The 23,788-nt window shown below is 57.4% G+C and overlaps 1 protein-coding gene across 1 annotated transcript in view; it reads left to right on the top strand.

Annotated features, from left to right (window-relative positions):
- Window positions 1-288: 288 nt before the first annotated feature.
- PPP2R2C (protein phosphatase 2 regulatory subunit Bgamma) overlaps window positions 289-23,788 on the top strand; it is a gene marked incomplete at both ends in the record, with an annotated part of 108,518 nt that continues 85,018 nt past the window's right edge. The window contains one exon of the mRNA XM_080697346.1: window positions 289-358. Coding sequence (XP_080553472.1) covers window positions 289-358 — 70 coding nt within the window. The remainder of the gene's footprint in view (window positions 359-23,788) is intronic.

Here is a 23,788-nt window from a genome sequence, read left to right as displayed (position 1 = left end):
GCGGCACCTGCGGGGGGCGGGGCGGCCGAGGGAGGGGCCAGCCGCAGCCCGCCGCGCAGTCCCCTCGCCGCCGCCGGGCGCTCGCTCGGGCACCGGGACCGCGGGACGCAGCCGCTCGGGCCGGCCGGGATGCGCGCCCCGGCCCCCGCCCGCGCCATGCCCGCCCCCCGGGGCCCCGGCGGCCCGCGCCCCTGCTAGGCTGCGCGGCATGGCCCGCGCCCGGCGCGACCTCTGCAGACTGCATCGGCGAGCGGCGGGGCATGCCCAGGGCGCCGGGCGCGGCCTTCAATGGGCGAGGACGCGGACACTCGGAAAATCAACCACAGCTTCCTGCGGGACCACAGCTACGTGACCGAAGGTAACGTAGGCGGGTCGGAGCCCGGGGACGCCGGCACCGATGCCCTCCGAAGGTGTGGACCGCGCGCGGCGTGTCGTGCCCGCCCCGCCCCGGGCCCGCGGGAGGGTCCGGCCCCCCGGCCAGGCGAGTGGGAGGGCCGGGGGCTCGGGCGATGACCGCGCAGCCCCGCGCGCTCCCCGCCAGCCCTGCCCGAGCCCGCGGGGCTTTCCAGGCTGCCCACTGCCCCCCGGGGAGGAGCCCGGGGCCAGATCCCCGGAGGCTCGCGCCCCCCCCCCCGCCCGGCCTCCGGGCAGGTCCCTTCCCGGGGGCGGGGGGCGGGGGGCCCGGGCTGCGGCTCTAACGCGGGGGAGTTGTACTGGGACAGAAGCACCTGCACCAGGCGCCCCCGAACCGGCCCTGCATTAAAACCCCCGAGTTGGCCCTACAGCCCAACCCCCACTCCAGGGCTGGTGGCCCCCCGAAGGTCAGGGCCCCTCTTGGGGGGCGGTGACACCCGGGCCCTGCTCGTCTTGCCCCGGGAAGGGGGGCAGTGCCAGCGCGCCGCCGAGGCCCGGGGGCGAGCCCCAGGCGCAGGAGGGGAGCTCCGGCCCGGGTCCTGGCGGGACCCTCCCGGGAGTGGGCGGCGCGTCCCCCCGGGCCGCAGGGGGTTGTAGCCCGGGGCTCCCCGGTGGGAGCCCCCGAGGGGCCGGCGCCCCTGCGCGTGGGTGCCCGAGCCCGGGACCCCGGGTGGGCCCCGCGCGGCGACTGGCCTCCACCTGGAGGCGCGCGCTGGGAGCCCTGCGGAGGCCGGCCAGCGCCCCGTGCCCACTCCCCGCCGCGGCTGCGGGCGGCGCCCCGCTCGCTCGCAGGAGGGAAGCGCTGAGTCACGCCTGGCTGCCGGGTGCGGGAGCGCGCGGGGCGGCCGCGCTGCCCAGGCCCGGCTTCGCTTTGGGGGCCCCGGGCCCCACGCGGGCCTTTGTCGCCCGCAGCAGCGGCGAGGTGGAGCGGGGACCGGCGCCCCTGCGGGTGGGCGGGCTTTGGGCTCGCGCCCAAGGGCGCTGGAGGGTGGCGAGGCCTCGGTGGCTGGCAGGTGCCCCAGTGGCCTGGCTCTGCGCTCGGGCATCTTGGCAGGTCATCTGCTGCGCCCGAGCTGGCGCTGGTCGCCTTTCTGGAGGAAGCCTCGCTTTTCTCATCTCTACATTGGGGGCGAAGGGGTAGGGTGCAGGGCTGTTGTGTAATGAACCGCGAAAAACACCAGCCCAACCCATACTGGACATTTTCAAAGGCTCATCCCTCCCGCGCCTGCTGGCCTCCCAGTCTTTAATAAACCTGCCAGTTCTCAGGGAAGTAGGGAATACTGATAGCGGCAGGAGGGAGAAGCCCTGCTTCTTCATCTTCTCTTTCATTTTGTGATGCTGGGGACGGATCCTAGTACCATATTCTTCCTCTGAGATACACCCCCATCCCTATCTTATTTTTTATTTTGAAACAGTCTAAGTTTTTGAGGGTCTCACTAATTTGCCAAGGCTGGCCTCGAACCTGCAATCCTCCTGTCTCAGTCTCCCAGGCAGTGGGGCTCTAGATGCGCCCCACCATGCCCTGCCCTTAGACCCTCTTCTACTGAGCGCGGGTGTGCAGCCTGCACTGGGTCCCCGCAGCCCCAGCTCTGGCAGGGAGCTCTCCACCTGTCAAAGGAGAGCCAGTGAGAGCAGCCTGCCTGCAAGGTCCCGGGGTCGCCCTGAGGGGCAGGTGAGTGGGGAGATGGAGCCACGTGACTGTAAATTGTTAAGAGCGGTTTTTTCTTTGATGAATTTTAACACCTACTGTTTCACGTGGTTCTTGTCACACACTCTGCATGAGGAATCCGCGACGCGGTCTTGTCCAGGGCTCAGACTGCGTGCCAGTCGGGGACACAGGAGCAAGACCAGCGGTCCCGTCCTTTATTCTAGAAGACACAGTAACAGTGATTGTCGTAGTGGGGGTTGAGTGCGAATCGGCCCTCCTCCCTAGAGGAAGACGCCTTGCGCGCTGTCCCTCCTCCTGCGTTTTCGGTCCCCAGCCCAGGGCAGGTCAGAGACTTAGGTTAAAGTTCCGCTCTGAGTCCTCCCTGCCTTGGAGGAGCCCCTGCACCGTCCTGAGTTCCACTGTCTCCCCTGCAAAGGGAGAAGTAGAATGGCCTGTGTCCTGGGATTGCTGCGATGACCGTGTTGAGACGGAAGCAGCGGCGCGGTCATCAGCTAAGGAGGTCATGGAACGAGTGGGGCTTTATCGCTGGCGTGTAAGTGGAAGGGCGCTGTGAATGGGTGCTGAGACCCTGTTTGCAGACGCCCCGGGTGTGCACAGACGTCTTACTGCACTGCGGCCGGGCCCCACTCAGAGCCCCGGCAGGCTGTGCCTCAAGCCCCGCACTGGCCGCTTCCCCTGCTTGGAAGTCTCCCTTCTAGGACCCTTTGAGCCCAGTGTCAGGCGTCCTCTTGTCCACCCGGAGTCCCGCTAGAGCCCCCCAGTCTCCCGTAGATGCCTAGATATCTTGAGAATTGGTTGGGCTCTGGTAGTCATTCACACCTTGGTGGGGATCGGAGCAGCTCGGTGGTTTTCCTGTGTGCGCCTGCTCTTGGCTCTGGGGCCTGTGATCGCTAGGTGTGGGTGGGGAGAACTTGTCGGCTGAGCAGTGAGGTAGATACTCTTGGGACAGGGGAGGGACCTCAGCCCTAGAGAAAGGTGCCCAGGGACCGGAGGTGGCTCCAAGGTCTCTTTTAGACGGTTCTCAAGAGCTGGGTCTGTTGCTGGAAAGGACTGGCCCTGGCTCCATTCTGCTGCTGCAGGCCCGCTCTGAAAGGACCCCTTTTTAGAGTGCCTTCATTGTTGTTTTTATAGCCAACTCTACCCTCTTCTCTGGGCACCCCTTCTCTGTGGGCACATCCTCATCGGGGCCTGGGCCCGGACAGGAGCTCCCCCTGGGGGAGGTGGCACAGGTGAGCCTGGCAGAGACCAGAGGGCTTTGGGGACAAGCGATCACGCCTGGGTGCCTGGGGAACACTGTTTTCTGCTGGGATGGTAGACCCAGCGCCCTCTCCCTGGAGCACCCCAGCCATCCAGCGCCCTGCGCAAGCGCTGTCCACACCCATGGGAGGGCGGACCTTTGTTTCCCAGCCCATCCTTGGGAGTTCCCTGTGATTTTGTAGCCGCCTGCCCTGCAGACTTAGTTGAGGGAATGGCATCCAGATACATGAGCTATACTTGAGGAAATAAAGGGCTGGGTGGGCAGGGGGTCCCGGCCTCTGTAAACCCCGCAGGTGGGCAGGTTCCACTTTGGGGTACCAGAGTTTTCTGCCTACCTCGAAACCACACTGGAGAGGGGTGCTCCCTTCAGGAGCTGCAGCATCAAGTGGGATGGGTACCCCCCAGTCCCAGTTTCTCCACCCCCATGCACGGGTCCTGGAACGAGACTTGGGGCCACCTCTGGGTCTTATTGCTTCCAGGGCGATTTCATCCCCTTCCAATGGCTGATTCCAGAGTGGACATGGGCGTCAGTTCTGGAGGTTAAGTAGGAAGTAGAGCGCTACCGGAAGCCAGCCCCTCTCTTGAGGCGAGAACACAGAAGCCCTATGGTTGCTGGCAGCCATGTTGGCACCACGAGGGAAGCAAATCTTAAGTTGACGTTGATGATGGGTGGGGTGGAGAATGCGGGAGAACTGAGGACGATGGGGACGTCCAGGCCTGGTGGACGTCCCCACCTCCCCGCCTCTAGCTACGTGAGCTGGTACGTTTCCTCGTTGCATGTCAAGCCTCTGTTCCTTATAGCCAGCAGTTCTTCCCCACACACGCAGCCTTTCCAGTTTCCCAGAAACTGACTCAAAGTGCATAAAACCAGGCGGGGTTTTAGCTCCCTATGTGGGGAACCCTCTTCCACGATCCTACAGAGGTGGCCAGGTAAGAGACCTAGGACCTGGCTTTGGGCACCTGGTGATGTCGGCTCTGGGGCAGTGGTCTTGGCTGGGCCACATCCTCCGAGACTCCATTTCTTTCCTCTCTGTTGTTGCTTAGATCTGAAGTGAGGGAGGCACCATTGGTATTTTACGTCTCCCTGTGCTCCCAGCCCAGTTCCCGGGAGGAGTGCTCAGCACGCTCTCGGGCAAATGGTTTGGCACATCTGGTTGCGCCCAGCCTGGGCCGGAGCACAGATGGCCTTTCATAAACAGGATCCGCGAAGAGTAACGTGCGCTTTCCGGGGGCTGCAGCGAGACCGGTCTTCAGAACTGCCATCAGAGTGGCCAGCCAGCTGAGGGGAAAGTGGGAAACTGAGGCTGGGGGTTAGTTTATGGTGACCTGCAGCCCAGGGGCAGCCTGCCCTTGCTGCTTGAAAATCAAGGCGTGGAGATGCACACCGTAATCCCAGTAGTTGGGAGACTGAGATAGGAGGATCTCAGGTTTGAGGCCAGCCCCGCAACTTAGCGTAACTCTGTTTTAAAATAAAAAATAAAATAAGGCTGGGGGTGTAGTAGAGGCAGAATGCTCCTGGGTTCAGTCTGTAGTACCAAAAAAAAAAAAAAAATCAAGGCGTGGAGGGCTTGGATTCTGAGTTCCTTTTGCTTCTGTCTACGAGGACTGCGCACACGAGCTTCCGTGGGCTGCACAGCCCTGGAGTTTTGTTTCAGGGGTGGGGGCAGGCCGAGGCAGGGCCTGCCGGTTGGGCTTTGTCAAGTCCTGTCACCCCTCTGAGCCTCAGTTCCCCTGTGATGCTCAGTGCCCAGGGGCGTCAGAGGGCTCAGTGAGCTGAAGTTGTTCTGGGTGAGGAGTTACCGCTGCCACCAAGTTCCCCGGGCTTTTGCAGAGACCAACATGGCCGCCCCTAAGCAACACTGTGGGTTTAACCAGCCCCGACTTGACACGAAAGCTGGGTGCAGCCAGGGAACAGGGGTTTCTCCTTTGCTTGCTGGAGGATGGAAGTCTGATCCTAATAGTGTGTCTGCATCATCTCCTGGTTGTTTATAACTTGCTGCAGCTCCTGGTTTTGTCCCCAGAGCTCCAAGAGCCAGTGGACGTCGGTGAGAGGCGCCTTAGGCCCCAGGAGCTGGTGCCGAAGCTGAGCCCTGGAGATGAAGTGGGAGGGTGACGGGGCAGTGATTTGCGTGGAAGGGGGAGGTGCCACCGCTGATCTGGTCTGCAGAGATCCACCCTGCTGGGATCGTGTGATTTCCCTTCCAGTCTTTTTTTGATGGCCATGGCTGTTTTTAATAAAAGCTGTCATTCCTTTATATAAACCAAATTTGAAGCTGCTTTTCTAGTTTAGCACAAGATCATAAGGATTTGCCAGGGCTTTGCTGCGAGCCTGGCTTTATGGTGTGACGCAGCCCTTCCCACATTCGAAGATCCCGGTGTGTGGACCCACGCTCAGATCTTGTCATCTTGAAACATTTAGTAATTTTATCTTGGAGTCTTGTTCTGCCAGTGAGTCTGCTGGGCACTTGGGTGTGGAGTGAGCCGAGGAGACAGGTGCAGTGAGCGTGTCTGTGAATTGTAACACATTTCCCCAGTTTGCTTTGTCTCTGGGCTCCTGTACATGGTGCAGCCAGTCTGTGCTTGAAGGAACAGGGCCATGCTTCCCACTGTCCAGATCTTGTTTTAAAAATGATGGTTCCGGCCGGGCATGGTGGCGCACGCTTGTAATCCCCGCGCTTGGGAGGCAGAGACAGGAGGATCGCACAGGTTCGAAGCCAGCCGCGCGTGCTGGCTTAGGAGACCCTGTTTCCAAATTTTAAAAAATGTAAAAATAGGTCTGGGAGTGTAGCCCGGAGGTAGAAGGGCTTCTAGGAACCCCAGTACCACCAAAAAAAAAAAAAAAAAAAAGATGGTTCCAAGCCAGGTGTGGTGGCACACACATGTAATCTCAGTATCTGGGAGGCTGAGACTGGAGGATCGCGGTTCACAGCCAACCTCAGCTACTTAGTGAGGCCCTTTGCAACACAGTGAGACCCTGTTTCAAAATAAAGAATACAAAATAGGGCCGAGTGTATCGCTCAGGGGTAGAGTGACCCTGGGTTCCATCCTTGATACAAAAAAAAAAAAAAAAAAAAAGATTGTTCCAAGCCCGGCATGGCGATGCACACCTGTAAATGCAGTACTCAGGAGGCCAAGACAGGAGGATTGCAGGTTCAAGGACAGCCTCAGCAACCTAGAAAACACTGTTTCAAAGAGAGAGAAAAAAAGGGGGCTAGGGGAATAAGCTGAGAAGTAGAATGCCTCTGGGGTAAATCCCCAGCACTATAAAAACAAACAACAACAACAACACACACACACACACACACACACACATACACAATGGTCCAAAGTGTTGTTCATTTTTGTGTGTGTGGTGCTGGGGCTGGAACCCAGGGGCATTCTACCTCTGAGCTATACTCCAGCCCTATTTTTTATTTTTTATTTTGAAGCAGGGTCTCACTAAGTTGTGGGGGGTCTCACTAAGTAGCTGAGGCTGGCTGTGAACCTGGATCCTCCGGTCTCAGCCTCCCAAGTACTGGGATTACAAATGTGTGACACCAAGCCCTGCTGGGTACTGGTCTTCTAATGCAGTAACTTCTAAGGAACCGAGGAGTCCTGGCTGATCCATTTTTACCCCCTGGATTAGCAACCATTCCGGCTCAAAATGACACAGGACAGGGAAGGAGCGGGTCTTGGGCGAACGTCCCTGCTCATTGCGGGTGGGAGGAGAGTGTGAGTAGATGGTGCACACACCAAGAAGTGAGCCCACAGTTGCTGTGCAGCCTTGCCTCTGCTCTGGAAGGGACGACGTGCGCGTGCGAAATCCGAGCTGTGCATTTTGGTGATGCTGTGTGCACACTGGCATTCAGAACTGGGATCGCACCACGGAGTGACGAGCGATCTAAATCATGCTGGGAATACGAAATCTTACTTTCTCTTTATTTCGATGGCCTGAAGTAGTAAACAGTAGGGAGACGAATGGAAGAAATGTGAAAGGTGGGAATTTAGGAGGAGGTGGACCCCACTTTGGCCCGGACCCCTCTTGGCTTTTGTGATGGGTGGGAATGGTGAAAGCCCATCATCCATTGGGTGGGCTCAGAGCATTGATGCTCCGCCTCTGGGCACGGCCTGGCCCCAGGGTCTGTCTACAGGGGGAAACCTTTGAACTGTAGACTTCAACTTGACTCTTGCAAGGCTCAAGGGATAGTAGGCCCTAGTTCGGTTTTCTTCCAGCTTGACTCTTTTAGAAGTAATGTGTGAGCCCGGGTGTGGTGGTGCACGCTTGTAATCCCAGCGCTGGGGAGGCTGAGACAGGAAGATCACAGTTAGCAGATAGCCTCAGCTACTTAGTGAGGCCCTTTGCAACTCAACGAGACACTGTTTCAAAATAAAGAAGAAAAAATAGGACTGGGAGTGTCACTCAGAGATAGAATGCCCCTGGGTTCCAGCCTCAGTACCACCACAACAACAAAAAAGCAAAAACAAAAAAAGAGGTGTTGTGTGTCCTCAAAGCCTTGCAGGGAGGGGTGACCATAGAACCCATAGCACGGGGAACCCATAGCATGGATAACTGTTATTTTATTGGTTGCTTATTACTGCTACGATAGATGGGTATTGCCGGATTATTCTTTGGGAAGTTTCTGTCTTGCCCAACTTGGAACATTAGATAGTTTAGTTTGTTTGACCTTTGCAAATATCAGAGATGAAATGACCTGTTTTATTTTTTTAATGTTTTTTTAATTTAATTTAATTTTTTTTTTTGGTGGTCCTGGGGTTCCTGGAAGCCCTTCTACCTCCGGGCTACACTCCCAGACCTATTTTTACATTTTCATTTGGAAACAGGGTCTCCTAAGCCAGCACGCGTGGCTGGCTTCGAGCCTGCGTGATCCTCCTGTCTCTGCCTCCCAAGCGCGGGGATTACAAGCGTGCGCCACCACGCCCGGCGAAATGACCTGTTTTAATCCTTGTCTGAATAGCAGCGAGGCTGAGCACTCTTAGTCTTTTCTTCAATGTGAGTTTACTGACCTCTTCCCTGAAGTTCAGGGACACACGCCTTCCTTCATTCACTCAGCAAGTATTAATGGCGTCCACTCCGAGCGAGGCGCAGAGGGTCCCATGTTCCTGGGGCCGGGAGGGGACTGCTAGGGTGAGAAGGAAGGAGAGCGGAGGCTGCAGCCCCTAGGCCTACCGGAATCTAGGGATAGCTGACGAGTCATCAGGGACAGACGGAGCTCGGAAATGGAGTAGGAGGGAAAGAGGAGGGCCGTGGCTCAGCCTCCCAGGAGATGCCCAGGAAGGAGCGGAGGGCGGGAGGCAGGGGAGCGAAGGTCCAGCAAGACCTGGAGAGCATCCCTGGCTCGCCCTCAGCCTCTCTGTTGGGTGTCATGGCCCCTCACGCCTGGTCCCTTGGGTGCTGTTTTGCGGAGTCGGCTTCCCATAGGCCAAGGTCTCCTTGCCCAGGCTGTCTCCTCTGGAGAGCACTGCACCGCGGGCTTCACTCTGTGGACACAAGGTGGGCTGACACGGACCCTCCTCTCTGAGGGACTTGGGCGTCAAGTCCAAGGATGGGCCACTGCCGCAGAGGCCGGCGCCGCAGGAGGACTCCGCGGCCCGGAGCGCCCCAGCCAGCCCTGTTGGTTAAGGCACCATCAGCTCCCAACAAGGGACCACGTGGACTTTAGGCTTAAATAATGATACAACAAAGAAAACAGCCATCACCATGGCTGAGCCTCTGTTGAACACGCACTGCGTCTTACTAGACGCAACACCCGATGTTGCATGCGTGATGTTGTGTGTGTGACGTTGCCATTTTTCAGAGACACGGGTACTTGCTGAGTGCCACGTGGTTTGGGAGGGACAGAGCTGGGCCTGCAGAACGGCAGTCCTGGCCCCCTGCACTGAGTGGCTGGGACCCCAAGGCAGGGATCAGTGGCCTGCTCACTTCTGGCTCTACACCGTGCTCAGGTTTTGGACCTTTAACCCGGTGTGCCTGGCTGGGACCTTCTAGCTCCTGCCACAGGTGGGCACACAGGTGGTGGTCTGTACAAGACAGGTGGTTCAGGTGCCGCAGTGTGGGCGACATTTCCCAGGTTTTTGGGGTAATGGCAGTGTTGGAGTGCGACTTTCTAGTGCCTTGCAGGCAAGAGTTGCTTGTGCAAGGTGACACGCTTGTTTCCTGACAGTATCAGAGCTCCTGTCTTGAGCCCAGGAGCAGGGTGTGGGAGCCGCAGGAGCTCTGGACAGTGGGCCATTGTCCTCGGAACCCGCCTGAATGGCCCATTGAGGCAGGACAAAGGCTGCCCACAGGCTCCGGCTGGGGGTGTGGGCTGCCCCAAGCAGGGCTGGGATCTCCAACTGCAGGCCTGAGCCCCCCACCCCCACGAGGGTCAGCCTGGCCTCCGAGTCCCCACCAGTCCCCGTCTGAGACCCAGGACAGCCGCCGCTGGAAGCTGGGACCTGGGCTTGGACTGTCAGGCCTGTGCCCCAGCTCCGGTCCAGCTGTGTGCCTCTGGCAGATTCTTTGGCCTCTGAGGCAGTTTCTCCATCTATGAAGCAGAGAGTGCGGCCAACTGCCTAGGCTTTTAGCCAGGATTAAATGAAATAATGTACGATAACTACACCTAATTGGAATAAAAGGCAGCTACTTTTGTTAGCAGCTTTAGAATTTTTTAAAAATACCAGAAAAGCTTTCGTGAAACCTTTCGAATCTGCACAAAAGTGGGGGAAATCACATTGCTACGAATGCGATTGCTGTGAACCCAGCCCCTCCCTTGGCCGTACTTTCCAGTATTTTCTGCGGTTACCACCCATCCCCCTTGCATTTGGCTGAAGAACTTTTAAGAAAACACGAGACTTCTGTCAGTGCACCCTGCTGTCACCGGGCATTGCTGAGCGCCAGGCACTTCCCTTGCATACCTGGAGCCATTAACTCACCTACCCGAATGAGTCCTGACTCCTGTTTCTGAAATTCTGGTCCATGTTATCGATGTCCCTTGTTGTCTCCAAAATGTCTTCTTACAATCGGTGGGTTTGACCCTGGCTCCCAGCCCGCGCCTGCGTTCGGCGTTTCCCTCTCAGCTTTTTCTGGTCTGCACCCGTTGGTTCCCCGTTCTGTCTTCAGAGCTCTGACTTGCTGAAGCCATTCGTTATTATTTCATGAGGATTGCGGCGTCAGCTCCCCCACTGTCCCCAAAACTCATGCCTAGGGGGTAGAAGCTGGCAGGTGTTTGCCGATGTCCCGGGGACCAGGGTGGGGCCGCCCTCTCTGGGATGGTGCCCATCCCAGCCTGGCTGGGTGGTCTCGGGCAGGTTGCTCGGCCGGGCCATGCCTGAATGACCACATCTGCGGTGGGGTAAGGGTGGCCATGTCTTTCTCAGGGTGTGGCTGGTGGATGGATGCCACGGGCCTTGGGCAACGGACGGGAGCTGACCTTATGCCCACGATGAAGAAGCCGCGGGGCTCTGGGGCCCCGCCCACCACTCCTGCCCACACTGTGCCAAGGCTCATGCCCCTGCGCCAGCCTGTGGTGGGGCCAGAGAAGACGTTCTGCTGTTCAGTGGTCCCAGTGCTGAGGGCAGTTTGTACCAGCTGTGGGGGAACAGTGTCATCAATACTAGTTAGGAAGAAACGCCCAAATTCAGTGCTTGAATGCCTTTGAACTCTGTACTCCTCAAACAGTTTGTGGGGAGCATCCCGCAGGTGGGCGGTCTTTTCCTGAGTGACTGGGGGTCCTGGCCCCACCTCCTGTCTGCTTCCACATCCTCTCCCTCTGGGGCACAGTGGGGAAGGAGTACCGCTTCTGAAACACTTTGTGCAGCCCATTGGCTGGAGCTGGTCATGTGGCCTCATCAGCTGCAAGGGAAGCTGGGACATGTAGTCCTGGCTGGACTTTACTGATGGAAGGGCGAGTGTGGATTGTGGTGGACAGCTAGCCGTTTTTGGTGTGCATCCCAACAAAACAAACTGTCATGTTTTCACTCTAAGAAATTCCAAGAATCCTGCACGAGAGATACCCTCACTCAACCCTGCCTCTTCCTGAGTCTCCATGCACTGGGGCCGGTGGGGCCAGAGCGGAGGGCAGGGAGGCCCTACTGGGAGAGGTGATGTCGCAGCTGAGGGTTGAGGTTGAGCGCAGACAGGTGAGGTGGGAAAGGAATCGTGGAAGCTGGTCGTACAGGGGTAAAGACTGGCGTCTTGGGAACGAACATCTTTTGGGGTAAGCTCCTGTGTGAGGCGAGAGGAGGTGTGAGGGATGGGGCCAGAGCAGGAGGGAGGTGGGGAGGGGGTAGGTAGGGCCACCTTGTGAGAAAAGAGAGAAAGAGAAAGAGAAAATTGTACCACTGAAATTTTTTTGGCTTTTTTTTCCTATTTCTCTATCATCTCTAACTCTTTCACTGAGAAACATTTTTTTGACCATCTACTGTGAGCTCATTCTATTTTATACTCTTAATATTTCCCTTAACAACACACACACAGACAGCTTTCCAGGTTAGAGAATGCAGAGCCTGTTTTATTAGTCTGCTTGGGCTACCGTGACTGGGGGCAGACCAGGGGCCCAAACAGATCAGGCGCTTGAACAACAGAGATTTCCTAGCATACATTTCTGGACTGGAAGTCCAGGACCAGGGTGTGGGCAGGGCCAGCTCCTCCTGGGATGCTGTCCTTGGCTTGCAGGTGGCATCCCCCCACCCCCTGAGTCCTCAAGTGGTCTTCCTTCTGTGTGGGTCTGTGTCCTTGTGCGCCCTGTTGGATCACGGCGCACCCATATGAGCATATCTTACCATAATAACCTCTTTTAAGGATCTATCTCTAAATACAGGCACCTCCCGAGGTCCTGGGGAGGGGGTGGAGCTTCAACAAGTGACTTTGGGGACGCCTGTCGTCGTGCGTAATATATGCCAGGTGCTCCAAATAGACCGTGAGCCCTGGGCGTTGGTGGGCGTCGGGGGAGCGTGCGTCTGCTCGGGGTCGGAGTTGGTGCTGCGGAGGGCACCTTTACCACACAGCTCTGGCTATTCCCTGGGCAGTGGAGTGGCTGCTCCTAAGAGTGTGTCCTTTAGAGCACCTATTGCCTTTATTCAACACCAGCTTTTCCTGACGATCGAGCCTGGCCATATCTGAAGGTTTTCCCTCGAGCCTTGATAGATCGAGTGTGTTTCATATTTGCTAATATAACAGTAAAACAAGTTGTGCTTGTGTGTGTGTGTGTGTGTGTGTGTGTGTGTGTGTGTGTGTGTGTATTACTGGGATTAAGTCCAGGGGCATTCTACCTCAGAGATACACCCCAAGCCCTTTTTAGATTTTTTTTTGAAATACTGGGCTGCTGAGAGTCTAAGTTGCTGAAACCGGCTGTGAACCTGTGATCCTCCTGTCTCAACTGCTCAAGTATTGGGTTTACAGGTGTGCACCACCACGCCCGGCTGTTCTTTTCTTTTCTTTTCCTTTCTTTTCTGTGCTGGGGACTGAACCAGGGCCACACACGTGCTAGGCAAGCGCTCTCTCACCGAGCGTCACCCCAGCCCTTTATTTCTTTTATTTTGAGATAGGGCCTTGCTAAGTTGCCGAGGCTGGCCTCACACTTGCGGTCCTCCTGCCTCAGTGGCCCTGGGCTGACGGGCGTGGGCTCCGGGCCCAGCACGTGGCCGCGTTCCTGGGCAGCTCCTCCAGTGAGGCTGAGCTCGCCTGTGCCTCTGACGTGGGCTCAGCCGGGTGTGACTTTTCCTGCACGCTCTTTGCCCGTGTTTGTGGCTCATCATTTGTCACCCGGTCACCAGCACGGCCCCCTGCTTGGTGTTTGCCTCTGGCCACGGTTCATTTTCTCTGGCCGGGTGGCAGTTTTGCCACGTCTGTATAATTCAAGGCCCCGTTGTTGGCTGGGAATGGATCTGCCCACTGCTCAGTCGTGAGAAGGAGCGAGAGAACGCGGTGTAGGTGACGCCATGTGGCTTAGGAGGCCAGGCCACAGGTGGCCGCCACGGGCCTGGCCCTGCTCTCTGGGGGAGGCTTGGCCTTGGATTCCAGCTGCCACATTGTGCGTGGGGCAGCCCGGGCTCGGTGGAGAGGAAGCCAGGCTCCTGGTCGAGTGGCCAGCCGACAGCCTGCACCATGTTGCTAGTGGCTGAGTGGCTGGATCCTACAGTGGCCAGTTCAGCCATCAGCGTGGAACAGAGAACCGTCCACCCAGACCTGCGCCGGTGGCAGGTCAAGAGCAAGACAGCGGTGGCTCATCTGGAGCTGCTGACCACTGGAGGTGCTCGGCTGCCTGGCAGCGATGCCTGGCATGGCCCCGGCTTCCCCTCCTTGCAGTCCCAGTCCTGACTCTCCGACACCCTCTGAGGCCACTCCTGCAGCCGTGGCGCCCACTCCTCGATTCTCTGGGTCTCTCAGACCTTTCCAGTACCTTCCTCGCTTGCTTACATTGGGTTGCTTCAGTTTCTGTCGCCGCTGACTACAGAGTCCTAATGGACAGGCACAGAAGGCTGCCTAACAGGTGGTACGCAGCTCAGGCCACGGCTAGGACAGCAGCCCAGGGCTTTCTGCCCAGTCCGTGGCCACCCTTTGGCACGCCAGCAGACACCGCCGCACCCCGCCACATCTGCTTCCTCCGCACCCAGCTGGAGCTGGCACCTGAGCCACACCCCCAGCCCTTTTTATTTTGAGACAGGGTCACACTAGGTTGCTGAGGATCTGTGTAAGTTTCTGAGACTGGCCTAGAACCTGTGGTCTTCCCATCTCAGCCTGTCAGGTGCTGGATTACAGGTAGCACCTCCATGCACACCTGTGCTTTTTTCCTGCAGGAGCCCAGAGAATGTGCGCTGAATGACCGAGTGAGTGAGCAGAGGGGCCTTCCACGCCTGACGGTGCCTGTTGGTTTCACCAAGCACCACACCACCCCCGGTCAAATCCCCCGAGGGTAGGTGGTCTTCACTTAGCACAATCCCAGCCTGTACCCACGTCAGTTATCTGGGTTGGTTATGTAATGCCAGCCCCAGCACCTCGGCTCCGCTTAATGGGGTAACTGAGTTATCACTCAGAGCGCTGACTTTGCTGCCAGCTCCTTGGTCCCCAGATGCCAAAGAGATACCAGGTGCACGTTGTGATGCTAACCCAGTCACAGGCAGCAGGTATGTGATGCTACTGTGAATGTTTGTGTCCCCCCAAATTCCAGCTAAAATCCTAATCCTAGTCAGGCATGGTGGCGCACGCTTGTAATCTCAGTACTTGGGAGGCTGAGACAGGAGGATCACAGGTTCACAGCCAGCCTCCGCAACTTAGCGAGACTGGGCGGTGTAGCTCGGAGGTAGAATGCCCTTGGGTTCAACCCCTCGTTCTGCAAAAAGAAAATCCCCAAATCCTAACCCCAGTGCGAGGGTAAAGGTGGGGACTTTGGGGTGATCAGGATATGAGGGTAGAGCTCTGGCGAACAGAATCGACAAGACCCAGGGCTCCCTGGCTCCAGCCCCGTGAGGCTCAGGGTCAAGACCGGCGTGACCAGAAGCCACCCTCTCCGGACATGGAACTGCCTTGCCTTGGCCTTGGCCTTCCAGACTCTGGACTGTGAGAACGCCGCGTGTTTGCAAACCCTCCAAGCAATGGTGTTGGGCTATAGCATGCCCCAACGCCCCAGGGCACCCTAGTGATAAGCCCACATAACTTTTGTTTGAATTTGTTTTGGGTACTGAGGAATGAACCCAGGAACGTTCTATTCCAAGCTACATACCCAGTCTTTATTTATTTATTTATTTATTTATATTTATTTATTTTCTTTTGCAGTACTGGGGATGGAACCCACAGGCATTCTACCTCTGAGCTATTTTTTATTCTTTATTTTGAAACAGGGTCTCACTGAGTTGCAAAGGGCCTCACTAAGTAACTGAGGCTGGCTGCGAACTGCGATCCTTCTGATCCTCCCAAATGCTGGGATTATAAGTGTGTGCCACCACACCTGGCTTAGTCTTTTTTATTTTGAAACAGGGTCTTGCCAAGTTGCTGAGGCTGGTCTGGAACCCGTGATCCTCCTGTCTCAGCCTCCCGGGTACTAGGAGTATAGCCGTGCGCCACCATGCCCGGCCACATGACATTTTACAAATATGGATAATTGAAAAGAGGAACTGGCTGATGAAGGTGGCGCTCAGAAAAGATATGAAAAGTGTAATGAGGCCGGGTGTGGTGGCACAGCCTGGAACCCCAGTACTTGGGAGGCTGAGACAGGAGGGTCACTGGTTCAGAACCAGCCCTGGCAACTCAGCGGGGCTCTCAGCAACCTAGCGAGAACTTGCTTCCAAATAAAATAAAATCAGGCTGGGGTGTAGCTTGGAAGTAGAATGCCTCTGGGGTAAATCCCCAGTACAAAAAAAAGTAATAATGCTGGGCCTGGGGTGCATTGGGGGGCAGAGCTCAGGGGCAGCGCTTGCCTGGCACATACAGTGCCCTGGTTTCCTTCCCCATCCCTGAAAAAACAAAAGTGATAATTCTGGAAATGTAATTTGAATTGAGTTTCAGTGGAGCTTTAGGGGAAATGGATGCCCTGGAATGTTGAGGCTGCGGCTCCTGAAGAGATTCCTGCAGCCAGGGGACGGGTGCAAAGCTGAGCTTACCCGCTCCAAGGAGGGTGGCTGGGCTGTGCCCTGAGGGTGGCAGTACCCTGGAGGAGGCGAGGCTGGCCCAGCACTTCCTGCGCGAGCTCTGGGTGACCCTGCAGGAGGTGGACAGCTCACAGGCTGAAGCCCTGGACACAGGTCAGGAGGGGTAGAGTTAGCCCCAGGGCTCAGGGAGCAGCCTGGCAGCGCGCAGACTACTGTACGTCCCTTCAAAGGAAGAAACACTTGACCTCTCGGTCTTCCTAATGTCTTAAATTAGTGTCCTAATTAAATACCAGTATGCTGTTTCTTAATTTCCTTGTACATTTGTAACAAAGTTTTCAAATGTCTTGACAAATACAGGTATGTGTGTGTGCATGTGTGTGCGTGTACGTGCATGCGTGTGTGTGTGTGTGTGTGTGTGTGTGTGTGTGTTTTGGTACTGGGGATTGAACCCAGGGGCGGTCTGACTCTGACCTACACTCCCAGCCCCTTTTCATTTTTAAATTTTGGGACAGGGTCTTGCTAATCTGCTCTAAGTTCCCGTGCTCTAAGTTGCCTTAAGCCTGTGATCCTCCTGTCCCAGCCGCACAAGTGCTGGGGTTACAGGTGTGTGCCATGGTGCCTCGTTTGGCTTTGGGCGGTCTCAGCCTGGGCGTCATTTTTATGGGCCACACTGCCATGCAAAGGAACACCCGCACGCCCCCTCTCCCGAGGAGCAGCGTCAGCGCCGTGTATCTCATCCACTGCAAGGTGCAGTGACGTCAAACCCCGGTGGGATTGCAGTCAAGATTCTTCTTGCAAAAGGCCACGGCTCAAATTCCTCGCTGCAGAAATGGTTCTGCGCGCTTGCATCACCTGGAGGGCAGCTCGCGGGCTGAGGCCACCCTCCGTGTTCTTCCTGCAGGCCTTCTGCCTGCAAACAGTCCTCCTCCGAGGGGAGGAAGCAGAGCTGGATGATAGTGGTCTGACGCCAGCTTTCGGTGTGAAAGGTGATAAAAACAACCATGAATATTTTATAGCCCCGAGGAGAGGGGAGGCTCTTTACTGAGCTGTGAAAACATCATTCATCGCCCTGGGTAGGCTGGGGGAGCTTAGTCCTGCGTATGTTACGCGGCTCCTTGTGAGATGGTTTTAATCAGATCCGCTATTTTATCTTAGTACAGAAATGCTTGAGGACGCAGAGGGGAGCGTGAGGGGTGACATGACATTCTTTTTTTTGGGGGGGGGTGTAGGAATAGAACCCAGGGGCATTTGACCTCCAAGCTACACCCCTGCCCTGTTTTTTTATTCTTTATTGTGAAACAGGGTGTCATTGATTTTACTATCCCAGGAACATTGTTCACATTTTGTATATATCCTCTCGACCACTCCCACTGAAATAGCAATACGGATTTGTGTCTTTTATGATTGAAGCACACTCTAAGCATTTCCCCCAGAACCATGTACTCTGAGTAAATATTTTTTATTTTTTTATTTTATGGGTGCATTGTAGTCATGCATCTTAATGGGATGCAAGATGGTGGAGACAGAGTAAAAAAATTTTATTGGCAATGTAGTATTCCACCACATAACGATGATTAGTCATTCAATAGTTATGTAGAGCTTCACTCATTGAGTTAGTGTTGTGAGGGTGGGGAAGGGGATGCAGAAAGGAAGACCGAGCCTCCCTAGAACTTCCGGGATCAGGGAGACGTAACAGATGGTCGTAATCCAGTGTGATGGGGCGGGGACGCAGAGGCCCTGCTGCAGCATGGAGCAGGTGGTCAGAAAGCCAGGCTGCTGCGGGGGCTGAGGACAGCTACTGCCCAGCAGTCGGGGAGCAGGGTGGGCGTGCTCCGGGCAGGCTGGGCGCTCTCCTCTGCATGGCGGTCTTGGGGAACCTGGACTCTGTAGGGCAGCTGGCTTTCCCAGATCGAGTGCCCCAGGATGTCCAGGCAGAGGCCACAGGTCTTTCCTGACTTCTCCTGAAGCCTCACGGCATCTCGTGACCATTGTAACTTGGTGACAGGTGACCCCGGTTGAAGGAGAGGTGGTAGACTGCCTTTGGGTGTGGGAGAGGCCTGGCCACTTTCTAGGAGAGCAGATGGGGCAGGCGGGCATGCGGTGGCCCGCTCTGGAGATCCAGCCTGCCACAGATGGCCCTCGCTGGGCGCTGGCTTGGCCCGGCATCCCTCCGCTGAGTGGCATGCTCTGCCCCCCTGCTTGGGCAGATGAAGCAGGGTGTCTTTTCCATGCCGGTCCGCTGTTCTAAAATAGTGAAAGCACCCCCACATTTCGCTCATGAAAATATAGAAAAAGGAAGCCAGGCACAGTCGCACACGTCCCTAATCCTAGTACTTGGGAGGCTGAGACAGAAGGATTTCAGGTTCACAGCCAGCCTCAGCAACTTAGTGAAGCTCTCAGCAACTCAGAGAGACCGTCTTTCAAAAATAAAATAGGGCTGGGGATGTAGCAAAGAGGTGCACTACCCTTGAGTTTAATGCCTAGAACCATGAAATAAATTTATATTAAAATATATAGGAAAAGGAGATAGCCAAAGCTTTCCTCCTCTTCTTCTTCTTCCTCTTCCTCCTCCTCCTCCTCCTCCTCCTCCTCCTCCTCCTCCTCCTCTTCCTTCTCCTCTTTCTCCTTCTCCTTCTCCTCCTAGTGGTACTGGGAATGGAGCCCAGGGGCTTTCTACCTCTGGGCCATACTCCCAGACCTATTTTTATATTTTATTGGAAACAGGGTCTCACTAAGTGGCTGAGAGCCTCACTAAGATGTTGAGGCTGGCTTCGAACCTTTGCGATCCTCCTGTCTCAACCTCTCAAGTACTGGGATTAGAAGTGTGCGCACCACACCCGGCTCAAAGCTTTCTTTACAGTAGGTTGACTCGAGGCAGGTGGCTGCCCTGTGTTCCCAGTGAGACTTATCAAAGTGAAGGGCTGGCCTGGGCTGCGTCTGTCCCCGCCCTCTCACATGCCCCTCTGGGGGTTGAAGGTGCCTGTTTCAGGGGTTATGTCTGCCTTGGGGCTGCACTGGCTTTTCTGCCAGGCCGCTGTGTGGGAAGCCCACAGGGGAAAATCAGGTGAGCCGGCCTGGTTCTCTCGCTGGCTAATCCGGCGCGGCTCTGTGCCAAAGAGGACGCGCTGACCTCCCGATCAGCTCATTTGTTCAGCCTGGCAGAAGCAGTTTTTTTTTTTTCTTTTTCTTTTTTTGGTGGTACTGGGGCTCCTGGAAGCCCTTCTACCTCTGGGCTACACTCCCAGACCTATTTTTACATTTTTTTATTTGGAAACAGGGTCTCCTAAGCCAGCGCGTGCGGCTGGCTTCGAACCTGCGCGATCCTCCTGTCTCTGCCTCCCAATGCGGGGATTACAAGCGTGCGCCACCACGCCTGGCTCAGAAGGAGTTTTATGGGAAACCATTCCAGCCCCCGCGGTCCAGCCCTGACACCCTGTGCAGCTCACTCCCTGCCAGGCGGTAGTGGGGGAAGGGTGTTCTCTGCCTGGTGTGCCTGCCTGGCAGGTGGGCAGTGCCTAGGCATTGCCCATGATGGAGCTACCCCAGGTCCTCCCGAGGCACCAGGAAGCCAGCTGGGCAGGGCTGGGCTGGTTCCCATGCCAATGCCATAGGGCGGGCACTTCCTGGGCTCAACACCACGCCCTCTCCATGGGAACCTCTCCTCCCCACTGCATCCCTGCTGCCAGGACCTGTGCGGAGGGTGGGAGAGGGCACGGGAAGGGACTCTGGACAGCCTGGGGCTTAACCTATCAGTGGGCACTCCCCGTGTGTGCGTGCGTGCGTGTGCGTGCGTGTGTGTGCGTGCGTGCGTGTGTGTGTCCAAGGATCCCCAGTGGCCCCGTGTCCTCAGCTCTAAGTCAGGGACAGGAATGTCCTGTGGCTTATCAGAGGGCCGGGGGAGGGGCTGGCAAAATGCCCCCCCGGCGGTGGCCACCCCAGCTGCCCTCTTCCAGGTGCCTGCCTTGCGGGCATGAGGGGAGAGCGTAGCTCCAGGCCGGCGCTGGGCCCAGGACTCACCATGGGCTTCGTGCCCAGGACCCAGTGGACTGCTCTGCTTCCAGGCTTGGGATCCCTTTTGGGGGAGGGCAACCCCGGAAGCCCCGGGCAAGTCTCGTTCATAGCAATCCCTGTAGGTGGACCCCATTTTCAAAACCCCAAGCTGGGGGGGCACTGTTGGACCACACTGTGCATACGGGGACATGGGACAGTGGGTTTGGCATGTGACTGGCAGCGGCTGAAGGCCCGGGCTTGCCGTGAGGGCGCCGTCCACCAGGTGCAGGGCAGGCACAGCCCCTCTGTCCCTCAATTTCATCTCCTGTGAAATGGGGACTCTTCCTTGGGGCCACGAGCCCTAGTGTGTCCTCTGGAAGGAATGGCATCTGACCCATGCCTGGGCCCCAGCAGGATCCACGGAGCCTTAGAAACCTGTCCAAGAGGTGACATGGGCGAGCCTCAGGGGCTAGAGGAGAGGGGGAGGCAGCTGACAGGCGACCTCCAACGCCCACAGGTCTGGTCACCGTGGAGGGTGCAAAGCCACGCTGCAGGACCGGCGCCCAGGCCAGCGGGAGGGACTGCGTCCAGTTGCACCCATGAGGGAGGCCACGTCTGTTTCTTGGCAGCCGTGGACAAAGCAGATGCACTTGGCCCCTCCTGCCAGGCCATCCAGGCTGTGGGGGAGCCCACTCCCCTGCCCTCCCGCCGGGTTGAGGAGCCTCTGGACTCTGACCACCTTGCTCAGGCCCCTGCAGGCGTGTGAGAGGGGCTTTTGTCTGAGGGTTGGTGGGAGCTGTGAGCATAAAGAACTGGCTTGCGGGCCCGGGGTGGGTGGGATGTGTCTGGGCTCTGGGCTGGGGTCCTGCTGCCCTGAGCCAGGTCCTACCGAGCATGTCTCTGCCCCATTGTACAGTTCTCCTGCCATTCCACTTGGGAACTTTCGCACTTGCATAGAAACGGGGTGTCATCGATAGACCCCAAACAACCCACCCGTTATTAGGAGCGAGAGGCTAGGGAGTAGGGGTCACTACAGTGGGGACTCACGGAGGGGCTGCCCCGGGCTTTCTTTGTCCTCCGGACTCTCTGGTCACCAGACCTGGGAAGGCTTGGAAGGTAATTATGTGTTGTCTTTGTAAACAGGCAGCCATAAAAACCTATCAGCAGCACAGCACCTTTTCCATAAAACGGGGTTGGCTGGATTTATAACCAGAGGCCCTTCCCAGTGCAGCTCAAAGAGGAGCCAGGAAGGCAGGCCCTGGCCACCGCCAGCCCGCTGCTTATAGAAGACACAAAGGACAGTGCCAGCAGCCGCAGAGGAAGCCCATCCAGCTGCGATGTCTCTTCCAGAGCTTTTGTCCCAACAAGAAGGTGGATTTTGCGGAGCATGGTGGCACGTGCCTGCAATCCCAGTACCTGGGAGGCTGAGACAGGAAGATTGTAGATTTGAGGGGAGCCTCAGCAACTTAGTGAGACCTGTTTCAAAACATAACAAAAATAAGTAAATAAAAAGGGCTAGGGGTGTAGCTTAGAGGCAGAGCGCTCCTGGGTTTAATCCCTAGTATCATAAATAAAGAAGGAGGAGGAGGAAGAGGAGGAGGAGAAGGAAAGAGGAGGAGGAGGAAGAGAAGGAGGAGAAGGAGGAGGAAAAAGAGGAGGAGGAGGAGGAGGAGGAGGAAGAGGAGGAGGAGGAGGAGGAGGAGGAAAAGTTGAGTTCCATGGTTGTTCAGGAGTGAGATGGAGGACCAATCAAGGCTGTTGGCTTTGGTGCTGGACAGCGGAGACCTGTAGGGAGGGAGGGGCTGGTGTGGGTGAGCCTCTGCGGGCTCCTGGTGGGACTGGCACCTGCTCCGGGCAGCCTGTATTTTGTTGAGCGTGGACTATGTGTCCCCAGCAGTTCGGGGTGGGAACAGCGGCTGTGGATGTGATCGACAGGGTGTGTGTCCTGAGGAGTCCCTACACACACTAGATGGACGAGCGGTTGGTGCTGGGGCAGTGTGGGCAGGCGCATCCCTCCAGCCTGGCTGACGGGCCTGGGAGGGGCTCTGTGCCCTCCTCCCTTACGGAACCTCCCTCGGTGCCCACCAGGTCTCCAGCCCTAGCTGGGGTCTTTGGGGCTTGGAGACTGGCCAGCTGGGTCCTGGGCTCAGCAGGGGCCTGTGACCGGCAGTATCGTAGGCAGGGGCATTCCCATCACTTGTCAGGTCAGTACTGGCCCTTGGGGTTGGCCAGAACCTCACCAGACAGATGGCCTCCCTTTCTTTGTGCATGTGGACGCTGCGGGTGATGGCCACTGGCCACAGTTTCTTTGTTCACTTAGAATCGGGGATGGCCAGCCATGGGTGACAGGGGCCTGCAGGGGCAGCTCTGTCCCTGGTCACAGGAGATGGCTTCTCACGGTGGGCGAGGCCTGTGTACCCTCATGCATCCAGATGATGGTGGTGGACAGTGGAGGGCTCTGGGGCTGGAGGGCAGTCCAGGCCTGCTTGGGGGCCCAGCCTGAGCTCCTGGTGGGCTGCAGCTCCGTGGGGTGGGCAGGGCCAGGCGGGGGCAGGGAGCACTCAGAGCAGCCTGCCCAGTGGGCCTGGGCCTGGACTGCCCACCCACCTGGCCTCTCGGTGCCTCTGAGTTCCCATGGGCACAGCGAGGTGGTGGTAGGTCTTAGTTCCAGGGTGGTTTTGGGAACAGGAGGAAGGCTCCACACCTGTCTGGACCAGAGAAAGCGCCCAGGAAATGTTTGCTCTAAAGGTCATGAAACCCCTCCTCCTTTGTTGGTGACCTTTAGAAGCCCCTCCGAACCTCGCTCTTCTCCTTTGCCAACCCTGCATGATGACCGACTGCATCTCATGGGGCCTTGGCACAGCCTCCCTGGGGTACATGGGGGCCCCCACCTCCTGCCCGTTCCCAGGGCTCAGCAGATGAGCCACCAGTGAAGCTGAGACTTGCCATCCACTTTAAGATGCGCAGGGCTCCGCACCTCCACTGCAGGGAGGGAGCCGGGAGCCCGGGCGGCGAGGCGGCCAGCGCACGAGGTGGACCCTGGGTTTGGCCCTGGGCCACGTCCCTGTAAGCCTGGGCATTACTGGGCCTGATGGGCCCTCTCACAGGCAGGTGGACGGATGTTCCAGGGATGCGGTTTTCAACCCCTTCTTCGCACTGAATTTTCAAGGCAAGGGTCCTCTTGCATCCCCTAAAGTCGGGGACGAGGGACTAAAGGTTAGACCCCGAGGCCCGGAGCCCTGTGGTCTCTGCTGGTGAGAGTGCGTTGGGGTGGGGGTGGGGGTGGGGTGCTCGGTGCCTGGACCTGGACCTGAGTCCACAGCATCCCAGGCGCTGGGAGGGCCCACCTCCCTCGCCACATTTCTCCCGAGCTCTTCCTCCGCAGGGAAGAATAGCAGCCTGTGGGGTTATTTCAAGGGGGTTCCCATGGAAACGGAGGGGGGCGGCTCTTCTGCACGCGTGTAATGGAGTTGGCTGCGTGGCAGTGTGTCCCAACTAAAAGGTGCCAGGGGCCTGCCTGCACTGCGGGTCTCGGGCGGCCAGAGAGAGGCTGCGCCCTCTCCACACTCCCACACACGCCTCGGCGTGGGGTCCGGGCTGGCTCCCCAGGGACCCCCGGCTGGACCTGCACACCTCTGTCTCCAGCATTTTCTGTGCGGTCAGCCACCACTCCTCCTAGCTGTGGCTTGGATCGGCCTGCGACCCCCTTGCTCTCCGCTGGGGCCTCCTTCACTCATCGCCGCTACCCAGAAGAAGTGTGCGTGGACCCATCAGAAGGCTCTGCTGGGGGACAGGTGGACCGCATAACCTCTCCGAGCCTCGCCCTTCTGGTCTGATCCGCGGGGACAGAGGCGCAGGGCAGGTGGCTCTGAGTTGGCCTCCTCTGTGTTGCCA

This window comes from Muscardinus avellanarius (assembly GCF_963383645.1).
Source record: "Muscardinus avellanarius genome assembly, chromosome: 6".
NCBI classification, from domain to species: Eukaryota; Metazoa; Chordata; class Mammalia; order Rodentia; family Gliridae; genus Muscardinus; species Muscardinus avellanarius.
The sequence above is the reverse complement of the archived record's forward strand: the minus strand, read 5'-3'. Positions and strand labels throughout refer to the sequence as shown.